The sequence below is a fragment of the Cucurbita pepo genome, chromosome 9 (genome assembly GCF_057944985.1).
Source record: "Cucurbita pepo subsp. pepo isolate OVF chromosome 9, ASM5794498v1, whole genome shotgun sequence".
Classification (NCBI taxonomy): Eukaryota; Viridiplantae; Streptophyta; class Magnoliopsida; order Cucurbitales; family Cucurbitaceae; genus Cucurbita; species Cucurbita pepo.
In genome coordinates this window covers 3,426,836-3,452,570 of record NC_141806.1, presented here as the reverse complement: position 1 = coordinate 3,452,570, position 25,735 = coordinate 3,426,836, and the positions used below count along the sequence as shown (strand labels likewise).

The 25,735-nt window shown below is 35.0% G+C and overlaps 3 protein-coding genes across 5 annotated transcripts; 1 reads left to right on the top strand and 2 right to left on the bottom strand.

The window, feature by feature from the left end:
* The first annotated feature begins 462 nt into the window (after positions 1–462).
* Positions 463–4,976, top strand: CRK3 (cysteine-rich RLK (RECEPTOR-like protein kinase) 3). The gene is made up of 7 exons (XM_023686718.2): positions 463–1,411; positions 2,332–2,445; positions 2,535–2,674; positions 2,856–3,066; positions 3,146–3,380; positions 4,119–4,263; positions 4,344–4,976. Exons 1-7 carry the CDS (start codon positions 637–639, stop codon positions 4,671–4,673), a joined length of 1,950 nt encoding a protein of 649 aa, XP_023542486.2. The 5' UTR covers positions 463–636; the 3' UTR covers positions 4,674–4,976.
* On the bottom strand, positions 3,879–11,872 carry LOC111802380 (homeobox protein knotted-1-like 6). Of its 3 annotated transcripts, none has more exons than XM_087126807.1 (6): positions 11,198–11,872; positions 10,471–10,590; positions 10,217–10,352; positions 5,707–5,951; positions 5,247–5,385; positions 3,879–4,557 (listed from the first exon to the last, which is right to left on the bottom strand). In XM_087126807.1, the coding sequence occupies exons 1-6, from the start codon at positions 11,507–11,509 to the stop codon at positions 4,553–4,555; spliced, it is 957 nt and encodes a 318-aa protein (XP_086982933.1). In that variant the 5' UTR covers positions 11,510–11,872; the 3' UTR covers positions 3,879–4,552. The 3 variants fall into 3 exon arrangements, with proteins under 3 accessions (XP_086982933.1, XP_023542490.2, XP_023542489.2); XM_023686722.2 differs by lacking the exon at positions 3,879–4,557 and adding an exon at positions 4,850–4,987; XM_023686721.2 differs by lacking the exon at positions 3,879–4,557 and having other exon boundaries at positions 5,044–5,385; positions 11,198–11,871.
* Positions 11,873–20,274: 8,402 nt separating this feature from the next.
* On the bottom strand, positions 20,275–24,302 carry LOC111802379 (ATP-citrate synthase alpha chain protein 2). Its single transcript, XM_023686719.2, has 13 exons — positions 24,146–24,302; positions 23,876–23,983; positions 23,447–23,623; positions 23,175–23,336; positions 23,009–23,089; positions 22,803–22,854; positions 22,589–22,703; positions 22,388–22,469; positions 21,294–21,389; positions 21,115–21,216; positions 20,877–20,993; positions 20,681–20,797; positions 20,275–20,595 (listed from the first exon to the last, which is right to left on the bottom strand). Exons 2-13 carry the CDS (start codon positions 23,972–23,974, stop codon positions 20,524–20,526), a joined length of 1,272 nt encoding a protein of 423 aa, XP_023542487.2. The 5' UTR covers positions 23,975–23,983; positions 24,146–24,302; the 3' UTR covers positions 20,275–20,523.
* Between the last annotated feature and the right edge of the window lie 1,433 nt (positions 24,303–25,735).

Below are 25,735 nucleotides of genomic sequence, written 5' to 3'. Positions count from 1 at the left end.
CTTAATCAAATGACCCGATGCTTCAATTAACTCATTCTAAATATTGTACGTGAGCCCTCATATTGAAAAAACATCCAAGTCGATGGTGCACAGTAGTCTTGTGCATATGCAAGCATCGACCTTGCATAGTGTCACGGTCATGCTTATCCACGGGGTGTTGTTTATGGTTGCATGTCGGATGTTTCAATCACGTCCCTTAACCAAACAGGAAACTTCTTTCGAGAATCCACATATTTTGCTATTTGTCCTTTCTGGGTCGATCTATTGTAGACAATAAGGAATCCAATTTAGGACGAAAAATAAAAATTACATACTTATTTTATTTAGTATTTAACACGTAATTTAATGATATATTATTTTATTTTTTATTATTATAAATAACACGAAAATTGTCACATACCAAAAATGTGTGTATAAAACTGCCGCGGAGTTTAATTATGAAGTGTAATTAATTTTTTGTTTGCAATATGTTCCGGCGAGTACGCGTCTTAGTCGTCTCTTACAGTCCGCAAAGTCAACAATGGAAGCCGCATCTGTACCTTCCTTCCCATACATAATCCCTTTCAATGGCTTCGCTTCCGTTTGTAAATCCTTACAATTCCGATTTCTTTCTCTGATTTTGTTCTAATCATCAAAATGAAACCTCACGATTTCTCCTTCTTGATCCGATTTCTTTTGATTCTCTTGTTTCGTTTTGTAATTGAGTCTGTGGCTGATCCGAGAGCCACTGAGGTGGCTCTCATATGTTCGAACAACACCGCTTCGCCGCTGGAGCGATCTACCTTCGTGACGAATTTCTTGGCGACGATGGATGCGGTTACTCCTCTTATTGCTTCACAGCGATTTGCAAACGTTGTGAACGGGACTGGAAATACGACGGTTTATGCGTTTGGTCAGTGTATGAATGATCTTACTCAATCGGACTGCGATCTCTGTTTTGCGCAGATGAAAACTCAGATCCTGCGGTGTCTTCCCTTTCAGCTTGCTACTCGCGGAGGTAGACTGTTCTATGATGGATGCTATGTTAGGTATGATTATTATAATTTCTTCAATGAATCTTTGAGTGCTGTGGATAGGCCTGTATGTGGGAAGGTGGATTATAGAGGGAATCGGACCATTTTTAGTGATAACGCTATGAAATTAGCGAGGAATTTGAGTGTTGTAGCGCCCAAGAACGATGGATTTGCTGTAGGATTGGTGGATTTTAGGAATGTCTCGGTTTATGGATTGGCTCAGTGTTGGAAATTTGTGAGAGGGGATTCTTGCTCGAAGTGTTTGGCTGATGCAGCTAAGGAAATTGCTACCTGTCCTCCAAAAGCCGATGGAAGGGTGCTGAATTCTGGCTGTTTCTTCAGATATTCAACTGAACGATTCTATTTCAACAGCACGGCGACCGCCACTGGAGGAAATGGTGAGTTTGGTCTTGTTTACTTGCAGATGTATTGTTTGATGATTTGCCTCTTCACTTGGTTACTTCTTATTTCTTTGATGCCCTGCTTTTTCTATTGTTCTTGAGTTGAGTAGCTGTTTAGAACATTGTGGAGAGAGAGGTAGAGAATTTGTGGAGAGTTTTAACTTAGTGTTTGAGTTTGTAGCTTGAATGGCCCTACAAAACTTACCAAATTGTAAATGGTAAGCTCAAAAGAGTCCTAGTGAAAATCTAAATCATGACTCGTGAATGCGATCGTTCGACTAGAGCTTTCTAAGGTGCCTACAACAGCTTACTTGAATCGGGTTTGTAAAGCGATACCGTTAAACCAAGCATGTAACAGCCCAAACCCACCACTAACAGATATTGTCTGCTTTGGCCCGTTACGTATCGCCATCAGCCTCACGGTTTTAAAACCGTGAGGGTGTGGAAACCTTTTTTTAGTAGACACGTTTTAAAACCGTGAGACTGACGGCGAAATGTAATGGGCCAAAGCGGACAATATCTGTTAGCGGTGGGTTTGAGTTGTTACAAATGGTATCAAAGCTAGACACTGGACCCAGCAAGAATACTGGCCCCCAAGGGGGGTGGATTGTGAGATCCAACATCGGTTGGAGAGGGGAACGAAGCATTCCTTGGAAGGGTGTGGAAACCTCTCCCTAGCAGACGCGGTTTAAAAACCTTGAGGCTAGCGGCGATACGTAACGAGCCAAAGTGGACAATATCTGTTAGCGGTGAGCTTAGGCTGTTACAATGCGATTCATCGAAATTATGGTCTGCATAGTTGCTTGTTGTTTTAGGCACCTAGCACTGTCTTACAATTGCTTCACTTAGTTTGGTAAAGATATCAACTGTTATACTGGGATATGGTGGCAAATGGTTCATATGGTAACTTTTTACAGGAAGGAGTCGTCTAGCGATAATTTTGGCTTCGGTATCGGCTGCTGTGGCTGCTGCATTGATTTTTGCAACGGCTGTTTTCTGTGCCAGAAGGAAAGTAGTGAGGAAACGCAGAGGTATGTGCTTTTTATTCTGTGGCAATGGTAATGTCTTCTTTCAATCGTCTATAAATTGTTCAACTCATTACAATGTCTTTTTGTTTCAGAGAAGAAGCAACTTGGTCCTCTTGTGGCTCTTGTTAACAAGTCCAAGCTTAATTTTTCATATGAGACCCTTGAGAGGGCCACTAATTACTTCGACCAATCCAATAAACTTGGACAAGGAGGCTCTGGCTCAGTTTATAAGGTATGATTATGTGTGAGATCCCACATCGGTTAGGGAGGAGAATGAAACGTTCTTTATAAGAGTGTGGAAACCTCTCCCTAGCAGACACGTTTTAAAAACTTTGAGGAAAAATTCAAAGAAGACAATATCTCTTAGTGGTGGACTTGGGCTGTTACATTCTAACGTTTCTCATGTTAATCAGGGAACTCTCTCAGATGGTCGAGTCGTAGCAATCAAGAGGCTGTTCTTTAACACGAGACAATGGGTGGATCATTTCTTCAATGAAGTAAACTTGATAAGTGGCATCCGACACAAAAATCTTGTCGGGCTGTTGGGATGCAGTATTACTGGTCCTGAAAGCCTCCTTGTTTATGAATATGTGCCAAATCAAAGCCTGCACGATTACCTTTTTGGTAATAATTTCACCGATGAATTGCTATATATGCTTAAAGGATTTTTAGCTAAATCTCTCTGTTTCCATGTGTTTATAAGGTAACAAGAACGTGCAGCCACTGAGTTGGGCATCCAGGTTTAAGATTGTGTTGGGCACAGCTGAAGGGTTGGCTTATCTTCATGAGGAGTCAGATTTGAAAATCATTCATCGGGACATAAAATTAAGCAATATTCTACTGGACAATGATTTCACTCCAAAGATTGCTGATTTTGGACTTGCTAGAATGCTTCCTGAAGATAAGACACACATTAGCACTGCAATTGCTGGCACACTGTAAGTTTTCAGAATACCATTTGGTACTCATTATTTAAGAACCTTTTGATGCCATTTCGAATGCGTATAGAGAAAGATGTCCTGATACGAAGAAGTTTAGATGAAAACACGTTGTGTAACGGCCTAAGTCCACCGCTAGCAGATATTGTTCTCTTTGGGCTTTCCCTTTTGAGCTTTCCTTTAAGGTTTTTAAAACGCATATGCTAGGGAGAACACCCTTATATAAAGAACGTTTCGTTCTCCTCCCCAACCCATGTGGAATCTCAAGGATTGGAGGGTCTCATATCGATTGGAGAAGGGAACGAGTGCCAGCGAGGATGCTGGCCCCCAAAAAGGGGTGGATTGTGAGATCCCACATTGGTTGGGGGGGAGACTGAAACATTCTTTATAAAGTTGTGGAAACCTTCTCCTAACAGATGCGTTTTAATAATCTCGAGGGGAAGCTGAAAGGAAAATTCCAAAGAGAGCTTGGGCCGTTAAATTTTGCTTCGAAATTCATTCTGTGTGAAGTCTATCAAGAAGATATCTGAACTGTGTTACATTAGAAGTGACAAATCTGGGTCTGATTATTGTGGAAAGCTGTGTGTAATGCATTGGATTAATCTTAACAAGTTTGTCATTATGCTTCAACCCATGCATCTACAATACAAACATTATAAGTTTCATGAAAATATTAGCTTTTCAGCTCGTCTTCGAACATTAAAAGCATCAGACTATTGACAAGCTTTGCACTTGCAGAGGTTACATGGCTCCGGAGTATGTAGTACGTGGCAAGTTGTCTGAAAAGGCCGATGTTTACAGTTTCGGAGTTTTTGCCATCGAAGTTATCACAGGAAGAAGGAATGGTCACTTCTATCAAGATTCAACCTCCATCTTACAAAGGGTAAACCTTTACTCCATTACATCATAGTATTCTTGTCTAATTTACAGTTAAACCGACACTGATCCTCATTGCTTCTCAAGGTATGGAATTTTTATGGAGAGGGAAGGCTATATGCAGCTGTCGATCCTATCCTTGGAGGCGATTATCCACGAGACCAAGCGTCGTGGTTGCTTCAAATAGGTCTAGTTTGTGTGCAAGCCTTTGCTGACTTAAGGCCATCCATGTCAATGGTTGTGAAAATGCTTAATGGAAACTATGAGATTCCCCAGCCAAAACAGCCTCCATATCTTCATCCTTCAAGCGGAGACATAAAAAAACACAATTCATCAGACTCATCCAATCCCAATCTCTACTCCAACTCGAAAAATTCACAAACTAGCATGACTCAAAGCATCATCGATCCTAGATGAGTGTTGTTCCTGTGAAATGATGCCAGACCTTGTATATAAACCTAATTACAGGCATAGCTTAGCCATAGTTTTTGCCAATTGTGTCATACTCCCAAGTCCTAGACCGTCACACTTCTCATCGACTATGTTATAACGACACGACATTCCGATCTGACCTGAGGGACTATGTCTTTGTGAGTTACACTCCAGAGACAGAGAGTTAGGCAAGTGCTATTTGTATGGTGTAAGGTCCAAGCTTTGTTCTTGCAGAGAACATAGAGACTTGAGTCCATGTAATCTAATAATGCGAGGAAATTTTCAGCTTCTAACTGTCTCTGCACATTTAGGATAACTGTAAACTTCTTGTTCTTAGAAATTTGAAGAGTAGGCATGCCAGAAACTGGAATTTATTCTCTTTGTTGGTTACACAAGCAATAATTTCAGTGTCCAAATTCTTAGCCATATGAATATATATATATATATATATAGATTAGATATACATGGAAGGGAAAGCAAACAAGAGCTCAAACAGCATTGGGAATATACATATTGAGATCATTTAAAGTGTGTTTCAGTCCTCTCTGAAGAATCTACCTGAAGAAAGCTCATCCATTCCGTCCAACTGCATATTCTCTGATGGCTTCCAGTGGCGTTTCCGCTGATTTATGAACCAATTGTTAATTTGCTTCTGGTCAAGCCCTGTTCTCTCTGCCAGTGCAACCTTATCGGCTTCCTGTATGATTAAAAGCAGTGGATTATGGCCCTCAAACTTGAAGCAATATTTGAATATATCTCTCCATGATGTGGGAATTTATTATTTAATCCAAACCGCCGCTTTATTTAAGTTTAAAAAAAGCATTTTGGGTGGAAATTTGAACTCCAACATCTAATGTCAATTAATAATGAGCTGTGTTGATTTTGATATTTAATTAAATAAGTTGAAATAAACTTATAGTTTAACACACAATTTATATTGGAAATAGTACGTGAGTATGGCATGATGAACTGTGGTAATGCATTAAGAAAATTTAAGAAAGGTTATAAGCAAACATACCGTAGGATATGGCCATTTATAGTGAACATTCCACCATTCAAGGAGGGTTTGCCTGGCTTCTTTTGGTAATTTTCCTTTTTTCTTCTTCTTTGAGAACTCCAATTTTAAGCTACTAATATGACTGCCAAATCTACGTAATAGCTTATCCTTGAGATCCCTTTTCTCGCCTTTGGTTTGAGTCTCCGCCTCCACAGCTTCCATCTCTCCTCCACTCAACTCTTCATCCGACGAGGCAGCTCCTTCATCTATTAATCACGTTACAGTAAAAATATTCTTACTTGGCAGTAATAATTCAGATACTGTATATAACCAAAATGCAATAAAAAATAATAATAATAAGATTCAACATCTCAGTAAGAAGGGCAGATTGACATTGAAAGGGCAGGACATGATGAAGAGGACCCCACAGAGAAAGGCATTCAAAGGTAAAACGAGGATTTGACTGCCAACTGCAAAAGGGGAAGAAGGAAAAGAGAAGCCAAGGTGCGTTTCAGCAGTGTCTGGTTAAGTCATTTGTCAGACGGGGGAGATGGGTGCGTGAGGAACTCACAGTCAGAATAGACAAGACTGAACGGCCACATAAATTCACTTTCTGGAATGACCCACGAGAGTCTCGAGGTTTGTATTAAAAATCTCCTCCCTCACTCGATGATAATCCCATGAGCAGTAATACAATGACCCCACCACACGACCTGGTGCAGTTCCCTTTAGCTAGAAAGTGACCCTTTACCCATATCCTTACAACCGGGTAATGCCCAGTCACACAGCCAGGAACAAAGCACATGGTAGTTGTTAGTTGATAGTGAATTAAATGCCCACCCTTTTCAGACCAAGACTTTCAAATGTCACACTTAGAAGTTTGAAAGAAAAAAAAAATTAATAATCCGGACGTGGGAGTGTGATTATTTTGTTGGCAAGAACATGAGAATCCCACCTGGTTAGCGAGGAACTATTCTGATCCAACCCCATCTCTTGCCTAGTTAGCTGATTCTGTTCAGACAAAGGTAAAAAGTCGGTGATAGGCACCTACTTCAATCTTAGTGTAAGAAAGAAAAAGAGGGACCCAAAAGGGGAAAAGATAAAGCAAAGGATATGAGTGAGGGTGAGTACAGTAAACCTCAGCTACCCAGCAAGAAAGAGACACGTGTCGTACACGTCATCTGCACAAAGAACACGGCAGAGTACATGTCGATAGAAGTGACAACCACTAACCAGCTAGGAGTGACTAATTGCGTGGGGTGAGAGAGGGCACCAAAAGCACCTTCGCAGCGAAAACTGCGGGAGTACATGTGACAGTGTGGAAACCTCGACCACCCGCTCAACCCGGGCTTTCCCCTAAACTTTTCCCTTTATTTCTTTGTCCCTTTCTTAACTTTCTCAGTATTCATCGTGGGACATGCCTTTACCAGAACTTATTTTCTACCCCGCACGCTGTCCTTTCAAGCTTCTTACTCCTGAATGATAATGGTGATCAAGCAAAACAAGCCGTGACCATTATATTGAGGACCTGTTAAAACCCTTCTCCGCAGACCAAGTAAAATAACTATGGGAGAAATAAAAAGCTTCGTTCTTCCCTAATGGCAGATATAAGTATGTACCCACCAGTACTCGCGCTTACAGACCCTAGGTTTAAAGACCCATCTAATTCTTCTTCATCAAAAGGCTCGGATCCAGGTCAATAAAACTTGGGACACATTAGAGTTCATATGCAAGGAATCCTGCTGTACACAAATAGTGGGTTCGGAGAAAAGATAATTCGATTACTGCTATCTATGTGAAGCTTCACAGTAACCAGCAGAAAACACTATAAAAACCAACTCACAAACATCACAAGTAAGCTAGATATGCAACCAATATGTAATGATTACTCATGCCATTACATCAATTTTTTATACATCCAAAGAAAGGGGATCTTTAATTAGCTGGTGGTTCCAGACAAAATAATGCAGTACTCACTGTCCAGAAAGAAACTTAGTGATTTTATATGATGATCACAGCTAGATCATCGCCTTTACGGATATCGAACTAGAAGTAGAAATCCAAACAAAAATCAATGTGTTGATGATGACATTAAATACCATCAACCGGTCATACCGTTTCAGTTTTCTGGAATAATTTCTGCTAACAAATCCCACTTTCGTTAATCAAAATTATGACCTAGCTTCCTCTTGAGACAAATCTATCTATCAATGATGGTCTGGATGTGGATGGAAAAGCATTACGACTACGTAATACAAAGGAATTCCCTTAGAAATTAAAAGTCCAAAGAGAGTGCAATAATGTAGTAAGAAAATAAGCCTAATATATCGGACCAAATCCTTGTTGTCCGAGATGCAAAGTTCTTGCTAAAAATGAGCCAGCCAGATTTTGGCAGCAAAATACCGTTCGAGCACGTGAATATATGCCCTATGAAATCCAAATGGAAGTCTGCCAACGGTCGCATGTCCAAAGAGACTTTTATATAAGTGAATATATATGAGAAAGCAAATAAAGAACTCACTAAAGCTCTCGTGCTAAGACAAGTCGAACACGAGGCTATTTTTTTAATGGAGATAACATCACACCTGAAAAGTTAATTTGTACTTCCAAAGTAAATTAAAAACAATAGTTGCCAACCATTATCTTTGATTTACAAGCTTTTCTTTTAAGATCACTCATTTTTTTAATTATCATATTTAAGCTTTAAAGCCTGCCATGCCCATTCTCATAAGTTGCATGTCAGAGAAACTAGAGAGCATTACAACACAAAGCAAGTCAGTGATGTTCTTTAATAATGAGGTTTCTCCTACCTGGGGATTGAAATTATTCAGAACTTAAATGAACTAATAATAAAGTTTCAAGAAGATACTGCTGCAACTTCACTTTATCAGTAGTCCGCAGCACTTGACAAGTCTCAAGGTTCATTTTCAAATTTTCCACATCTTACATCAACCACTCACGCTCCATTGAAATTTGACATTATAATAAAATATCTTCGACAAACATTATCACAGCTATCACAATCACATTAAGATAATGTCTATCATATATCTTAAGAAAGATTCAGCATATAATACGGACACATTCATTGATTAACACACTAATGCAATGATATTTGCTGTTAGAGTGAGAATTATTCACATCTTTTATCTCCTTAATGACATTCCAAACTACTTTTTTCCCCCAAAAAAAATCTACAACAGTGATCAATTGAAAAAATTATTGTTAGAACAAATATATGTGGGTAGGACCAATGGCTTCTTGACCTTCTATCTACTACTCAAAGTATATACAAAACCAATATCAATTTCTCTTTGAAATATTGGAAGACAAAAATATATGATTTTGTCATTCCTCTTGAAATTTTAATGCAATATTTGGCATGATTCACTAATTATTCTCAATACTAAAGGCTCTAAGCAACACAGAAAGGCAAAATATATAGGAGTAACTTGAAGTTTTCCATAGGATTTGGGATCGAAAATTAAAGAAAATAACAATATTAAACAAAAAAAACAAAAAAAAAAGTTGCATCTACACAACGATATAAAATAGCATATATGGAAATAAAATACATTAACAATATGGTAATGAATTGATGTGTTTACTAAGACACCTCATTTAAGAACTCAAAAGACAAGAGAGGATAGGTTGAGGCAACCTGTATTTCGGACCAACGAATTAAAAACAAGTACCATTTTGTCTATAATTATAGAGAGAGAGAGAGAGAGATAGAAGGACTAGTTAAAGGGAGGAGTCCATAAAAAATGAGATACATATATAATTGAAAGCCTTACGAGAGGATTTTCTACCAGTTGATAAATATGGAAAAACATTATTAACTAATATCATATGCCCAATCATATTCCTATTTCGAAGGTAACTCTGAAATGTCAAAATCAGAATCTTAAACATAGAAAAGTTCACACTTTCAGGATTGATTTTGATATTATATTCCATTTTTATATTTTTTGGTCATATAACATGAAAATCGGAAAGATTTTTTTTAAAAAAGGGATAAGAAAAGCGAGGAAAAAGAAACAAACACAACAAACAAGATAGATGAACAACTTCAATTAAACCAAAGCAAAATGTAATAATTAAAACACTAAATTATTAGAAAACACTGTTTGGAAGCTTCATTATTGCACTCGAAGATTTCCAATGTAATCAATAAAGAATCACCATTCAACGAACAATTAACAAGGTCGTAATCCAAAAACAGCGACTGTAGATAAGCGTTGCAATCAAAGACACAGGCCGATGATCAATATAGTTCCTAGGGTTTTGCTGTTCCTTTGTGTTATCGGTTATTAAGATCTTAGGTTTCTCAATCAGCGGTCAGTAATCTACCAATCTTTTATTATTGTCGTTGTTATTATTATTTTCTTCGTTCTTCGAGACCAACACAGGCAACGACGATAAAATATAATTAATTAATCTTAATTAGCGTAATAAACCCAAACAAAACAGTACCATTCGAAACGGAAAGTGATTAATCAAATGTAAGTAATGATTATACAATACTGACCGGAAAGGCTTCTGGAGAAGGCGCCATTGCAGAGGTTACTAAGTTGCAGCTCGATCTTATTCAAGAACGTGGTTGCTTCGTCGAAAGGCCTCTTGAGATCTGATTTGTACTTCACCAACATATCGCAGTACGTTTCCTGAGAACAAAAAAGAAACCATAAAATTAACAAAACGAAAACAACACTGAGAAATTGAGAAAGAGAGAGAGAGAGAGAGATTTTGATTGTTCATGGAGAAGAAGAAGGAAGTAGTGACCATGAATTCATCGAGTTCAGGATCGACGCCTAAGCACGTGGCTACAGCGTGACGGTTACAAATGTCGCTTTCTTGACGGATTCCCTCTAACAAATGTGAAATCGCCGGAGGCGCTCCTACCTGCGCACAATAAACCCGCATCTCATAATTCATGCGAACCAGTTTTTGCTACAACAACAAATAATCAATCCTCCACGGACTTCAACCGCCTCGGTATCATAAATAATCAACTTAAAAAACAAACTCTGACAATCATTACTCAAAAAAAAAATTGAACGACTAAGTAACAATTCTCTCCTCGCAGTTTTCCCCCTAATTTCTAGCCAAATTCGAAATCAGATCATAGGCATAATCATGTTGTTCTGTAAGACGTACGAAGCTTAAAAGAAAGAGAAAAATGAAGGAGACAAAAACTGAACCCTCAGAAGAAAGCGTTCCAGCAAATAGTAAATAGCCAAATTCTCTCTATCCTAGTTACGTCTTCGTTGACAGCGTCTGCGGAAACATTTAAAGCCGAGAAAGCATTTGTTCTCCAGTTACAAGAACGAGAAAAAAAAAATAATAATGATAATTAAGAAAGAAGAAGAGAGGATTAGGATTCAGGATTTAGAATTTTCGTAAGGCGTCTGTGTCAAAAACTCAAAGCACAGTGCGAGAAACTACGCAGTGAACCGCCGGCGTTTTTTTTTTTCCTCTGGCTGATAGAGAAAGAGAGCTACCGGTTCACCTTTTGGCAGTCAATATAGGCGTCGAGCAATCGAGGATAAGTAGGATGAGAAGAAATTTTAGCTTTGATCACGTTCACCATATCTTCTTCACATTGAATTTCCATCGTGATCGACGCTGCTTCAGCTTCCGATATCACCGAAGCCGCCGCCGAAAGCAGTTCGTTGGATCCAAACACCGGAATCCGATCGCGAAACTCTCCAGAACTAACCAGTAGGCTCTGATAATCCGGAGGCAGAATCAGATTCTCCGGTGACATCAACGCCTTATCAGAATACTCCGCCGTCGATTGCAAACCGTACATTTCTTCCATAGTAGAAGTCACTTCAAAAAGCCAGAAACAAAAACGGAAGAGAGAGAGAGAGAGAAAAAAAGGAAAAAAAATCGTCGGAGAAAGTCGTATCTGACGATAATCAAACCGGCGGAGGTTAAAATAAAGAAACAAGAATCGGCATCGGAATAGGAACAGATTGAACTGAAAGAAGAAAGAGGTTGCCGGAATTGGTAATGGCAGAAAAGAAGTGCAGGTTTTCTCGAATGGTGTGTTTTTCCGAAGAACAAACAAGGAATGAGATGCTTATTGCCAAGCGCGAGGTTGGCTCCGCCTATGCGTGAGCGTAGTCTAGAGAAAGAGAGAGCCACTTTCTTTTTTTTCTTCTGGACTCCACCTTTCCTTTTTATTTTATTTATTTATTTTTCATTTTAATAAATTAAATTAGCACTTGCCAATTTAAATATTTTAAAAAATGCATTCCATTTATTATTATTATTATTATTATTATTATTATTATTATTTCCTTTTATTTAAATGCATACAAATTTAGCAAATTTGATAAAATAATTATAATAATTTTTATTCAACAAAAAATACAATGCGTGAATATGTTTCCACCATTTAAGAAAGCAACGTGAATTATAATAAAGTAAAAATCGAAAAGAAATTTAAAAGTTATTTTAAAATATATATACGAAGAATAATAATAATAATAATAATAATATCTACCAGAGTGTCTATATGACCTGATAATTTGAATAATCCAAACTACTGAACTATAAAGGTTGGGTTGAATTTTTTAAAAACAAAACATTTAGTTCGGTTTACGAGTTGATATTTTTTTGGTTTAGTCAAACCTAACACAAACCGAACCTACTTTTAAAAAGATTAAGAATATTTAACGTTTCTAACAGATGTTACTGATACGTTTTAAAAATCTACGAGAGTATCTATATGACCTGATAATCTGAATAACCCAAACTACCGAACTTGAACCATAAAGGTTGGGTTGAATATTTTAAAAATAAAACATTTGGTTCCGTTTACGAGTTGATATTTTTCTGGTTTAGTCAAACCCAACTAACCATAAAATACGGTTACAACTAACACGATCCCATCCTCCATTTAAAAAGATTAAGAATATTTAATATTTGCAACAGATGTTAGTGATATGTTGTGACTTGTAAATGTCTGATGTTTAAAATTTATAATATTTTAGTTATTAACGTAACATGTATTATGGATGAGTATAGTTTTTTTAAAAAATAACCACCTAACAACCTAATCTAAGTTAACTCTATTCTTGTGATGATTCTTGGGACCACTAACTTAACTGACTCGAAATTTCATATTAGTTTAAAAGATTTTTCTAATATAACAGGTATATACCCTTAGTGTTATTACCAGCCATGTAGAACTCTAGTAGATTACTATCTCCATTGGTATGAGACCTTTTGAAGAAGCACAAAGCAAAATCATGAGAGCTTATATTCAAAGTGGACAATATCATCTCACTGTAGAGAGTCGTGATTCATAACTAGTTACTAACTATATACTTAAATATTTATTTACTTATTTAATTAAAAAATATTTGTAAGAATGTGAATAATAAATACGTTTTTTTTTTCTTTTATTTAAACCCAACCCGAAAATACATTCATAACTCAACCGATGGGTTAGGTTGGGTTGAATTAATCGAATTTTTTAACCGTCTTAATTAAAAAAAAATGTAAATATAATATATTGGTTGCATTATTTGAGAGAAAGTGACACGTAGACATGTGTGTTTATGCATTTTCTTGGAACTCGTAGTTGTCCTCACAGTGTGGACCTTTTAAAGCAATCCGTATCATTATCAAATAAACCTCCAATTTTATCTTATTATATATTTTATATTTTATTTTTTATTTACTTTCTCGCTTCTACTTTTCTATGTATTTTCTTTTCATCTTTATTTCATCTTTTAATAAATATTTTTTTTATTAAATTAATAAAAATATCTCTTTTCTAATAAAAAATATCTCTAAATTTTTCTCATATCCTAAACTTTTAAAATATCATTTCGATTGGGATAAAAAATTTCATTAATACCCTTCGCCTTAAAAAAAAAATAAAAAAAAATTAGGTTAGTAATATCTAAAAAATAGACCCGAACTTTTAAAAATTACATTAATACCCTTTAACCTTAAAATTTAAGGAAATTATTGAAATATTTTAAAGTTCCAGTCTATTTTCTAGACAAAGTGTAACATTGTTTTTTTTATTAATTTAGCCTGTATAACTCAAGCCAACCACGACCCGATATTGTCTTTTTTGACTTTCCGCTTCTCCTCGAGATTTTAAAACGCGTCTATTAGTGAGATGTCACCTTTAATAAGAAATGTTTCGTTTTCCTCTCGGACTTATGTAGTATTTTTATGATAATAATTATTAAAAAAAAGCTTATAATATTTAATATTCATTTTTGGGTAATTTAGCTTGGGATAAATTGCTAATAAAAATGCAGAATTTAACCATTAAAAAAATTGTTAAATGATAATAATAAATTATCATTTATTTAATTTATAGTAAAAATAGTCATTTATTTTTATTTAATAAAAATGCTAATAAAAAATATTTAATATCTGTTTATAGTAAATGATAATAATAAATCAGCTTTCTAGAACTTGCGCGCTTTGTGTAGTTCGAGAAAATGAAAATATAATTAAATACTAACTTTATCGATAAAAAAAGTATTAAATAACTACATTATCCAATTAGATATTTATAATATTATCGAAAATTCAGGAATATAAATTATAATTAAAAAATAATAATAAAAATGGGGTCAGAGAGTGTTTTATTTTATTTATTCAGTGTATTATTTCAAACCACTAAATTTCTGTCCGAAAAAAAATAAATAAAATAAATAACTAATACAAAATTGTCCTCGTCAATCAAATTCATAAAATCCATATCTATAAGGTTATAATTGTGTTATAAGATATGTCATGGGGTCGATTGAAAAAAGAGAACAAAAATGACAAAAATCCTTAGAGATTATAATTAATTAAATATATATATTTTAGAGGTCTTAGTGGGTCGGGTTCGAATTTAGTTTACACATTTTTCAAACTTAGTCAACTTGTTCGGGTTATCAATTTTTTGACCCACTTTCGGAGGACTAGAGCATGGCCAAATTGCTCAATTCAGTGAGGGAATGTTCAATATAATGGGATTTGAAACCACGCCCTTTCAGACCAGAGCCTAAATCTAGTGCCTAGATCACTCGGCCAAATTGTACGTGACAACTGTGGGATTCAATAATAGAAATATGTGACAACTGTGGGATTTGAACCCACGCACTTTTGGACTAGAGCCTAAATCTGGCGCCTTAAACCACTCGGCCAAATTGTCCACTTGTTGAAAATTGAAATAGAAAAATTCACAGAGAGAACGCTCATATAGTTATATTTATTGAAAAAAAATAAAAATGTGATAACTGTGAGATTTGAACCCACGCCCTTTCAGACCAGAGCCTAAATCTAGCACCTTAGACCACTCAACCAAATTTTCCACTTGTTAAAAATTGAAATAGAAAAATTCACTCAGAGAACACTCATATGGTTATATTTATCGGAACAAAAAAAAAAAAAAAAACAAATGTGACAGCTCTAGTTCTCATCCATCTCTCGAGAATCTTCTTATGGTCTTTCTCAAGAAATCTTCTTATGTACATTCTTGAAGTTTATCATATTTAATAATCAGGGCATAGCTCGAGAGCAGCTTCTAACCCTAATGATTGTCTTCATTTATTTTAATCTAATAGATCTAAAATTGAAAATGAAACGTCATAATTAGTAATATAAGAAAAGTAATTTGATATGTAATATTAATATTCAATAATTAAAAATAAAAAATAGAAAAAGTTATTAAATATTAAATAAAGTTTATAGACCTATTAAATAATATATATTAAAAATTAAAGGAATTTAGGATTACAAAAAAAAATATTCGAAAAATACCTTTTTACACGGTGGCCGACATGATTCTGGTAATGTGATAGTTGAGGGCCGACAGAACCCCAACGTGGTCACCTCCTCCCAATTAATTAAACTTAAAAAAAGAGAGGGAAGCTCCACCGTTCTTACAGTGCGTACTCGGGGTGGGGTCCATGGAATATAGACCGTCTGATTAGAAAGGTGGCATAATCAGATGAGAGTTACGGTGGTGTGCGAAGTAGAGGATTGAGGGTCCGTTTTGCAAAAAGTTGGGGGGGTTCCAAGTTTGTTGGTAGGGTCTTTTTATAAATAAAATACTGCTTACTGATTGATTGATTGATGGGTCGATTTGTCGTTTTTACGGCAACTGAAAACAAATCCTGCCTGAAACCATGTCGTTTTCTTGCTTCAAGCTACAGACAACAGTTTTCTGTTTCATATCAAATCTCCACCCTTCGATCTTACCTTCTCATCACGTTTCTCTTGAATTGGACAACCATCCAACGGCTGAGAATTTGGAAATTATTTATTTTTATTTCTGAATTTTGGAAATATTTTGAGAAATTATTATTGTTACTATTACTCAATTGAATAAAAATTAAATTCAAATTTTAACATAAGCTATAAAAATGAATTTTAAAAGTTAAATTTAAATATTTGAAACGACGTAAACTAATATTTTAACAAAAAGAGCATCAATCTTAAATATTTAAACGAGAAAACAACGACGTGAACTCGTTGTATCAAAATATTAAATTTAAATATTAAAAAAATGAGCGTGCAAAATATACATTTGAGTTTGACTTTGTTTCATAACCATTTAATTTTTAAAATTAGGATTATATTTTATATTATAATAAAATATTATAATTTTCAATCAAATTTCAAACGCTAAATTATACTTAAAATTTATATTTTATCTAAAAAAATCTAAAAATTACCTCAATAGTTAGTTTTGGATGTAAACCGTTTCTTTAAAAATGACCCGTTTTAAAAACATCCTTAAAATTTCAAAAAAATTCATTAATATTTTTTTACCTAAAAAAAATAAAGTTAAAAAAAAAAAATATACGTTAGTACACGTTTAAGAAACATATAAAATTTTAAAATAGTATTAACACTTTTAATTTTAATTAAAAAAAAGTTTTTAGGTCAATAATAAGATTATTTTTTAAATTTATTTTTGAACTTAATAATAAGATTATTTTTAAAATTTTTAAAAAATTTGAAGGTGATTTTGAATTCTTTAATAAAAATTAAAATTTAAAGGTATTTTTCTGGTATTTTCAAAATATTTATTATTAAAATTAGTAATTATAAATTAATTTAAAAAAAAATAAAAAAAAATAGAACTAAATATTTAATAATCGATATTTTAAATATACAATTAAATTAAGTCCACAAATTTATAAATTAGACATTCGGATATATTAATTTAAAAACTTTATATTAAGTTTTGACTTAGCAATTTAAGAACCTTGAAAAGGCAAGTCAACGTGAGGAAGATAAGATTAAGAGAATAATAATCTAATTAATTAGTTTTCTAAAACATAATTAAGAGTAAATTAGTACACGTGTTCCAAAAACCACCCTGATTAGTGAAAGAGGGTTTTAAATTTACATTGTGATTAAAGGCTACCGACTTCCGATTTGTCGGTTCAAAAGGTTTTCGAATTACAAATCTTGGTCGTGGAATAATAATAGGTAATTATATAAATTATAATCACCATTATCCTCCTAATTGATTAAGGTTAACGCTAAGTCAAACACCCACGTGGCAACTCCAGCGTTGCGACATGTCGTTTTCATTTGATGCCCCCGTATGACTCTCATTAATTAAACCAACCAACTTCCATTCCATTTGACTTACCCAATAAATAAATATATATATATATATATATATTCCACGTGTTTTGATGCGATTGGATAGAGAATGTGTTGGGTCAACGACTGGTCAAATATTCAAAAGACTTTGTGAGCTGAAAAATCTAATTAATTTAATTGAAAATTAGTATGTCAATTTTATATTTATTTTTACAATTATATATATACATATCTTTATTTAATTCAATAATTATTTTTCGATTTGTATTCTCCGACCTAGTTTAACAACTGTCATCCAATATTCGAGCGATTCTTTTCTTGAACCCATACATGTTTTGATCTGAATGCTACATGAAGAACATAAGTCAGATGAAGGAACGGGAAGACCTTCATAGTCAAATCTGATGATACGCTTTGGTGATGTTACCTACGAAATCAAAGGCCTACTAGGTGATCGAATTCGCTCAGGTCAGTGAGGACTAACTCACCTACTCCAACTCTCTCGTTTTTAGTCCAGTCTATTGCTCTTTTCTTGTGCCTATTTTGCCGTAGGAGGTTGGCCAAAACATATAAAGATCGACTCGCTCGGACATATCTATGCAGTGGGTCTTAGTATAATGGGTTTGTCTAAAAATATACGTATTCGTATTATTGTTGTGTTGTGTATTTCGTGTCATTGTCCATACGTGTTGTTTTTCTGTTGTGTCATTGTCAATAATTATTTTTCGATTTGTATTCTCCAACATAGTTTAACAACTGTTATCCAATATTCGAGCGATCATTTCCTTGAACCCATACGTGTTTCAGTGGGTTTTAGTATAAAGGGTTTGTCTACAAATATACGTACTCGTATTGTGTATTTCGTGTCATTGTCCTTCGTCCTGCTTCGGTTTATCTAAACGTGATAAAAAATGGGTTGAAGTATCGACATGCGTAAGTGTAATTTTTCAAAAATATATATAAATAATATATGTTTTTTATACTCATTAATTTGAATTTTTATTATTTGATAAAGATTAGTTGGATTAACAAAAAAATTAAAATTAAAAAAAAAATAAAAGAATTAAAAAGTTTAAAATGCACTTTTGATGAGATCGAAAAAAGATGTGAAAAGCTCCCGTCCAGAAAACATGGAGAGAGATAAAGTACGGGTAAAGTGAGAGGATGATGGGCTGGGCTCAGCCCGGCCCAGTTTGTAATCAAATATTTATTTATTTTTTATTTAAATAAAAGCAAATTCAAGGCCCGGTCAAAAAGAGAAGTTCCAGGATTCGCTCTTGGACCATTTTCAGATTATAAATAAAATTAATTCTTTATTTTATTTTAGGAAAGTACAGTGATATTATTATTTAAGATATTCTTTTTCTAGTACTTATTTTTACATTATTTAAAAATTATATATTTTAATTTCTAAGTACAAAATTGGCTTTAATATAAGAGGAATTTGTGGAATTTATTTTAATATAAATGTTTGAAAATTTTGAATATATTAAATGGTAATAATTTAATTTTTGGTTTTTTGTTTTTGAAAAAGCTTACAAATTCTGAATAATAATATTTTCGTCGATGAAACCATGAATTTTCAATTTTGTATACAAAGTTTCGGGAATAAAAAAAAGTGTTGAATATTACAATGATATATTAAATATTAAATTGAAAGTGAAAGAATTTAGGAATCTATCGTGAACAAAATTGAAAATTCATGAACAAGTAAGTTCAGTCGTAAGAAAGTTCGAGCCTTTGGTTTTAAATCTAGGTGTTGGACCATTTAAATCTAAGAAGCCCAAAAATTGGCCGAAGTGAGGACGATGAACTATTCTAAATAATATTTAGGAGATTGAGATTGTTCACGTATAAAAATAAATCTAACGAGTTATCAAAAGATAGAATAAGGAATTTTTTTGAAGTTGTGCTCCTAAATTAGTCTCTATACACCCGATCTATAATAATAAGTCGAACCATCCATCCTAATTACGAAGTGCGGGCTAGTGTTATGGATACTTGACTCAAAATCTATGTCTATAATCCACTAATGAAGGGATGAATCAAGCTCAATATGGAACGAACTTTGAAAAACACAAAAAAGGCCCCAGCGAGAAGAAACCTAGCTCCCTTCGTTGGCCTCGACTTCTAAATGGAGCGTGTGCATTGTGTCACGATCATGCTTGTCTAGGGTGTATTGTCTGTGGCCGCATGCTCATGCCACGCCATACTCTTTATGCCATGCCATGCTGAACCCTTTATTTTATTTCACGTTGTATTGTTTTACCATTGGATCTTCTCTTGACTATTCGTTTTACCATTGGATCTTCTCTTGACTATTCAACGAAATTATGTTTAGGCCTATTAGACCAAAATCGCCAGTCGCCAACTCCTCCCATCTAGATTTTGTATGACCGCTGGACATGTATATACCTACCAAACCTAAATCGCCTCAAAATATATTATAGAGGGATGTGACTAGTTGTCAATTCTTTTTACCCGAGTTATATGATATTTAAGTTGTGGTGCTTCCTTTTCGGCTTATAGCCATATAAATACTTTCAAACTTTCCGAGTTATATGATATTTAAGCTGTGGTGCTTCCTTTTTTGTTTATAGCCATATAACTACTTTCAAACTTCTTTCAAACTTTTTTCCAATCTCGCTTTCAAACTCTGATTTCTAAAACCTTTTCTCCAATAGGCGACTCGAATTCAAATTGGCTTGACTCACTTCGTATTGGGAGTGAATGCCAAACCTTTTCTCCAATAGGCGACGCGAATCCAAATTGGCTTAACTCACTCCATATTGAGAATGAATGCCGCACAATCGCAAAAGTTTGATGCCAAAAAAAGTACGATTGTGACACATTGCACGTCTTTGGTCCCTAATGAATCCATTTGATTCGAACTGGTTTACTCCTAACCTAATTAAAATATTTATAAGCTACAAAGCTAAATAAATCCAAATTCATGGACTTGAATTGTTATCGCTATAAAGAAACGAATTTCATATGAAATGATTTAGAACTATTAATACTTCATTAAAATATTTTTCATGTCTGAGTAAACTTTTATTATAAGATCAACAGAACTTTTGTGACCCACAAAAGCCTCAACTCAAAGACTATCAAAGGTTCAATCTTGATTTAACTAAGATCAATGGCGAATTCGAGAATAAAACTATAGAAAGGAAGGCAAGGGATGCAGTGAAATGAAAAAAAAAGTCCATCAGATTCTCCAACATTGGCACAGATGATAATGGAAACTTACGCGGCTGCCGTGATGCATTCAATGGCCTGCTTGCATATACCAGTCATGGTCGCTTCAGGGCCATACACCTACAACAGAACATGGATGAAATATCAGTACTGAATGTTAAAATGCATAAAAAGTTGAGGTAAAACGAGTGTTCGAGGGCGGTACCTCGATTGGAACGCCTAGTTCTTCTCCGAGTGCTCGCATTTTGGCCAACCCCCTCTGGTAGTTTGGACCTCCTCTCCTTACATATATATTCATTCTTGCTGCTTTAAGCTTTGCTTCCTGAACAAGTTCGGATGTTTAGCTGACAATGGCGGAAAAGAATTATGGTTTGTTTTGGAACTTAATTACTAGATCTTACCTTCTCCTTCAAGGCCCTGATTATGCCGTTAAAAGTAGCAGCTACGTCGGTAAAGTTAGCTATTCCTCCTCCAATCACAAGCGCTCTACTACGACCATCGGGATCTGCAGTTGCACACTACCAAAAAGACGAAAAAATGGAAGAAAAGGGCCTTAGTATGAAACTTTGCTCGTCATTGGTATCGCGATGAACGAGTCATTCTGACCATCTGATCTTAAGGTGGAGGAAGAGTGCTTACATCAATTACAACTCTGGCATACTGCAAGACCTCCTCTTCATTTGGTGCTCCACTGTATTCAGCATAATTCCCTAGCTCGGAGGCGTAACCAAGATCTCCAACCTTATAGAAACAAGAAAGTTTCATTAGTACGTTATAACAGGACACGGAGTTAAGAGGACTCGATCTTGCAAGTGTACCGTGTCTGCATATATGACACTTGCACCTCCTCCTGCAACCATGGTCCATATTCTTCCTTTTGGGTTCAAGACAGTGAATTTCAATGATGCACTAGTCTGCAGGTAAAGTAAATGTAAATACATATCATCTGAATTAAATTCAATCTTAGAGAACTGGATAGTTAGGAATCGATGTGTATTGTGTTACAGTCATGTTTGTCTAAGGCGTGTTGTCCAATGGCCGCATGCCCTAATGGATAGTTAGGAATCGATGTGTATTGTGTTACAGTCATGTTTGTCTAAAGCGTGTTGTCCAATGGCCGCATGCCCGTACTGGATAGTTAGGAATCGATGTGTATTGTGTTACAGTCATGTTTGTCTAAGGCGTGTTGTCCAATGGCCGCATGCCCGTTGCATGCCAATACCCTTGTGTTGTATCACTTTATTGCTTTCCTTTCACTTTCATGATGTATAGTTTCTTTACTGTATTTTCTAAGTGTATGACGTTTCGGCAGAATCATGTCTACGCCTAATAGACCTGAAATGCCTCAAAATGTACTATAAGGGGTGCGACTAGTCGTCAATCCTTCCTACTCGAAGTTATATGCTACTAAGTCGTTGGGTTGCCTTTTACACCTGTAACCTATAACATTGCTTTCTTCATTTCTCTCAATCTTGCTTTCAAACTCTCTTTCCAAAATATCTATTTACCTCAGTTTTCTATAATCTTCTTAAAAGGGGGCTAGAGGCTTGGATATACGTTGTCTAGTCGAAGGCGACACAATTTCGAGTTGACCGACTCACTCAATGGTAAGAGTGAGTGCCACACAATCGCTTACAAACGTCCGGTAAGAGCACGATTGTGACACATTGGGACTACATGATTTCACCTCAGCTTTGGAATATTTAATATCCTTGAGTCAAAACAGAATCCTCAGAGTTCTCTATCAGAACTCAGATATAAACGTGTATATGAAAATGTGGATGCCGGAGAACTATTAACGCGGATAAATCTTACTTCTAACATAAAAACAGTCGGTTTTCAGAGATGAAAGTAGGACAAGATTCTTAAGACGTTTGTAGAAAAATGTATAGGACAGGAAACCCTTTCTGACCTTTTCGTCTAGGACATGAATAAAGCTTTCTGTTGCATTCATAACCCTTCCAAATGGTAACGGAAACTCGAGATCACCCCACCTACAGAGATAATGCAGTTTATGATGACAATATATAGTATAGCTCATGCATTAAAGGAATTAATAGTATTGAAAAAAAATCACATCATCTGTTTTTTAAGCAAAGAAAAATGTTCTTACTTTTTGAAGTTCTTAAAAGTAGCAGTATCATCTAGTTCGCCTCTCATGTCCAATGGATAAGGCTTCCCATCAACCAATGTGAAGGGATTCATTTCCAGAAAAGTGAAGTCCAAATCTGCAAATATGGACCCAAGAATTGAGATGGAGTTCTACAAGCTGCTAATTTCTTTCTTCCAGAATTTCCAATATCAGGAAAAAGAATAAAGTAGAGCACCTTGAAATAGAGCAAAAACAGACTTGATAAAGTCCTCAATTTCCCCCTTGATCTGGATTAAACAAGTAAACTTCATGTCAACTCTCTACAGCTAATAGTGAGCACAAAACACTACGGTACGATGAAGTTCATTCAGGGTTCCGGAATCCTATGCTAGAACAATGAGCATCAGGAATTTGAATTAGAACTGTTTATGTTGAAAGTACCTCTAAAGGAAGCGTGGCAACAAGTGGGGCGCACACTTCCGATGTAAGGGATGCTCCTGTCGGAACAAATATGGTCTTGACCTACACATAGCATCATGAATTAGGAAACTAAAAGATCACGTGATGGAGAAAGAACGAACTCGAGTTTCTAAGCACTCAGCCATACCTTATCCCAGTTCTCTTCGATATCAATTCCTCCACATTCTGAAAAGCTTAGATTACAGCCAAGCCGTTCTGAGACAATATTCAGATAGAATTCTTCCTTGTGTGGGACGAAGGGCTCGACGATAAACGTCGTAATGGGTCCTTTACATCCACCCATCTCCACCTAGTGAGGAATTAAGAACAGAAAGGAATAATGTACTCCCTAAAGCAGAAAAAATAATGTAAAATGGACTAAAATGATGATGAAGAACAATAGAAAGTAGATAATAGTACCACTTTCCCTAGGCGTTCCTTAACAAAACCAGTTACTTCAGCAAAATCTAGGTTTAGTGCAACTAAACCGCTTTTACCACGCTTTCCAAACAACATGTCAGGCTTCACAACCAATTTCGACGATGACAGCCACGGTTCCTTCTCAACTAGCTCGTTGAAATCGGTTGAATCTCTGACCTAGTATGTCGAAAATGAAGCATTGTTGTAAACGAAACAAAATTAGATACAATCTAGATTGTGATTGTATATGATATTCAAAACTTCCTTAAATTTCTGGTCTCATCTCGTCGACAGACATTAATTGAATTAATGGCGACAATTTCCCCCAAGAAATGTGAAACAGAAAGAGTAAACCACAGATCCAGAGAAGCAAAACGTAACTCAAAGGATCCTACATCTCCATTAGCGGCGAAGAAAAACAAAACTCACCTGAGCTGATTTGATCGGTAAATCACGGCCAGAAATTCTTTTGAAGTGCTCCTTCAACAGTCTCTTCGAATCGTACTCTCTGATCTTCTTGCGCGCCATTTCTCAAACCTAGATTGCACCAGAGAAGAAATCCATTAGCAAATCGCGAAAACAAAACATGAAACCAACCGTATTCAACAAATTGCTTAAAGATCATAAGATTTGAACATGCAGAAAATAAGAAATCCCGATCCGAAACAAGAATCAGAGAAAAGGTAGAGAAATCCTTACGGATTGGTGGTGAGTTGGGTTAAACTGCGATCTAATCGAGATTTGAAGTTGAAATCTACAGATTCAACTGTATATGTATTTATAATCGTTGAATATGATAAAAAAATTGCCATTTTCCCTTCAACAAGCAGCAAATTTATGGTCACGTTCTGTACCTACCACACCAAACAACTGAACTAACCCTTCCTTGACAGGTAATTTTCATTTATTTCCCCAATATAATAATTTTACATTTTTCCAGAAAAAAATACCAATTATTCAATATGTTTTTGCATTTTCCTTTTATTTTATTTTTCGTTAATTTTAAAATATTTTGAAAAGGAAAACTAAATTAATAAAAATATCAATATAAATTATGGTTAAATTAATAAAAATATCAATAAATTTTATATTCTAAAATTTAAAAAGTACACTTAAACTTTTATTAAAATTTTAATAATATTTTAAAAATAAGTTAGAATTTTAAAAAGTACCTTCTACTCTTATTTTTATTATAATATTTAAAATTATAAATTTTAAAAATAGCATTAACATTATTAACCTTTGTAAAATAAATAACTGTCATCAATATATCGATAAAAACTGTTTAACTACCCCTAAAAAATAATTTTTATATTTTTTAATGTTATGTTTGAAAGTTCATGAGTATTTTTTTAAATACAGTATTAACGATTTTAGCTATACACTAATAATAAAAGTATTTCATAACTTAACAAATAAAAAAATAAAAAAACTTATATTTTTTATATATATTTTTTTAAATTAAGTATTTTTGTAATTTTAAAAATGTTAAAGAGTATTAAAAATTTATAAAGGGTGGTTTGTTCTCCTCCCCAATTAAGGTGGGATATCACAATCCACCCCATTCAGGACCCAACGTCCTCGCTGACACTCTTTTCTTCCTCCAATCGATGTGGGATCGCCCCAAAATCCTCTCCTCCCCAACCGATGTGGGACATCACAATCCACCCCCTGAGACCGCCCCAAATCCTCTCCTTCCCAACCAATGTGGGACATCACAATCCACCCCTTCAGGACCCAACGTCCTCGCTGGCACTCTTTCCTTCCTCCAATCGATGTGAGATCGCCTCCAAATCCACCCCCCTTTGGGCCCAACGTCATTACTGGCACACCGCCTCGTGTCTACCCCCTTCGGGGAACAACGAGAAGGCTCGCACATCGTCCGGAATCTGGCTCTGATACCATTTGTAACGACCCAGATCCACCGTTAGCAGATATTGTTCTTTTTGGGCTTTCCCTTTCGGGCTTCCCCTCAAGGCTTTAAAACGCGTCTGCTGGTGGAAGGTTTCCACACCCTTATAAATGGTGGTTTGTTTTCCTCCCAACTAATGTGGGACATCACATATACCCCGCTTGAAATTAAGTTGATTATTATCTAGTATTTTTACTAATAAATTATTATTATTATTATTATTTTTTGTGTTTTATATTTTTAAGTAGAAGTTATATTAAAAAAAATTATATATTAAAAAATAAAAATAATAAAATAAGAAATATGTTGTTTAAATTATATAAACGTGAAAATTGCTTTGCACGTGGGAGTTTTAGAAAATTTTAGAGGAAGAAAAT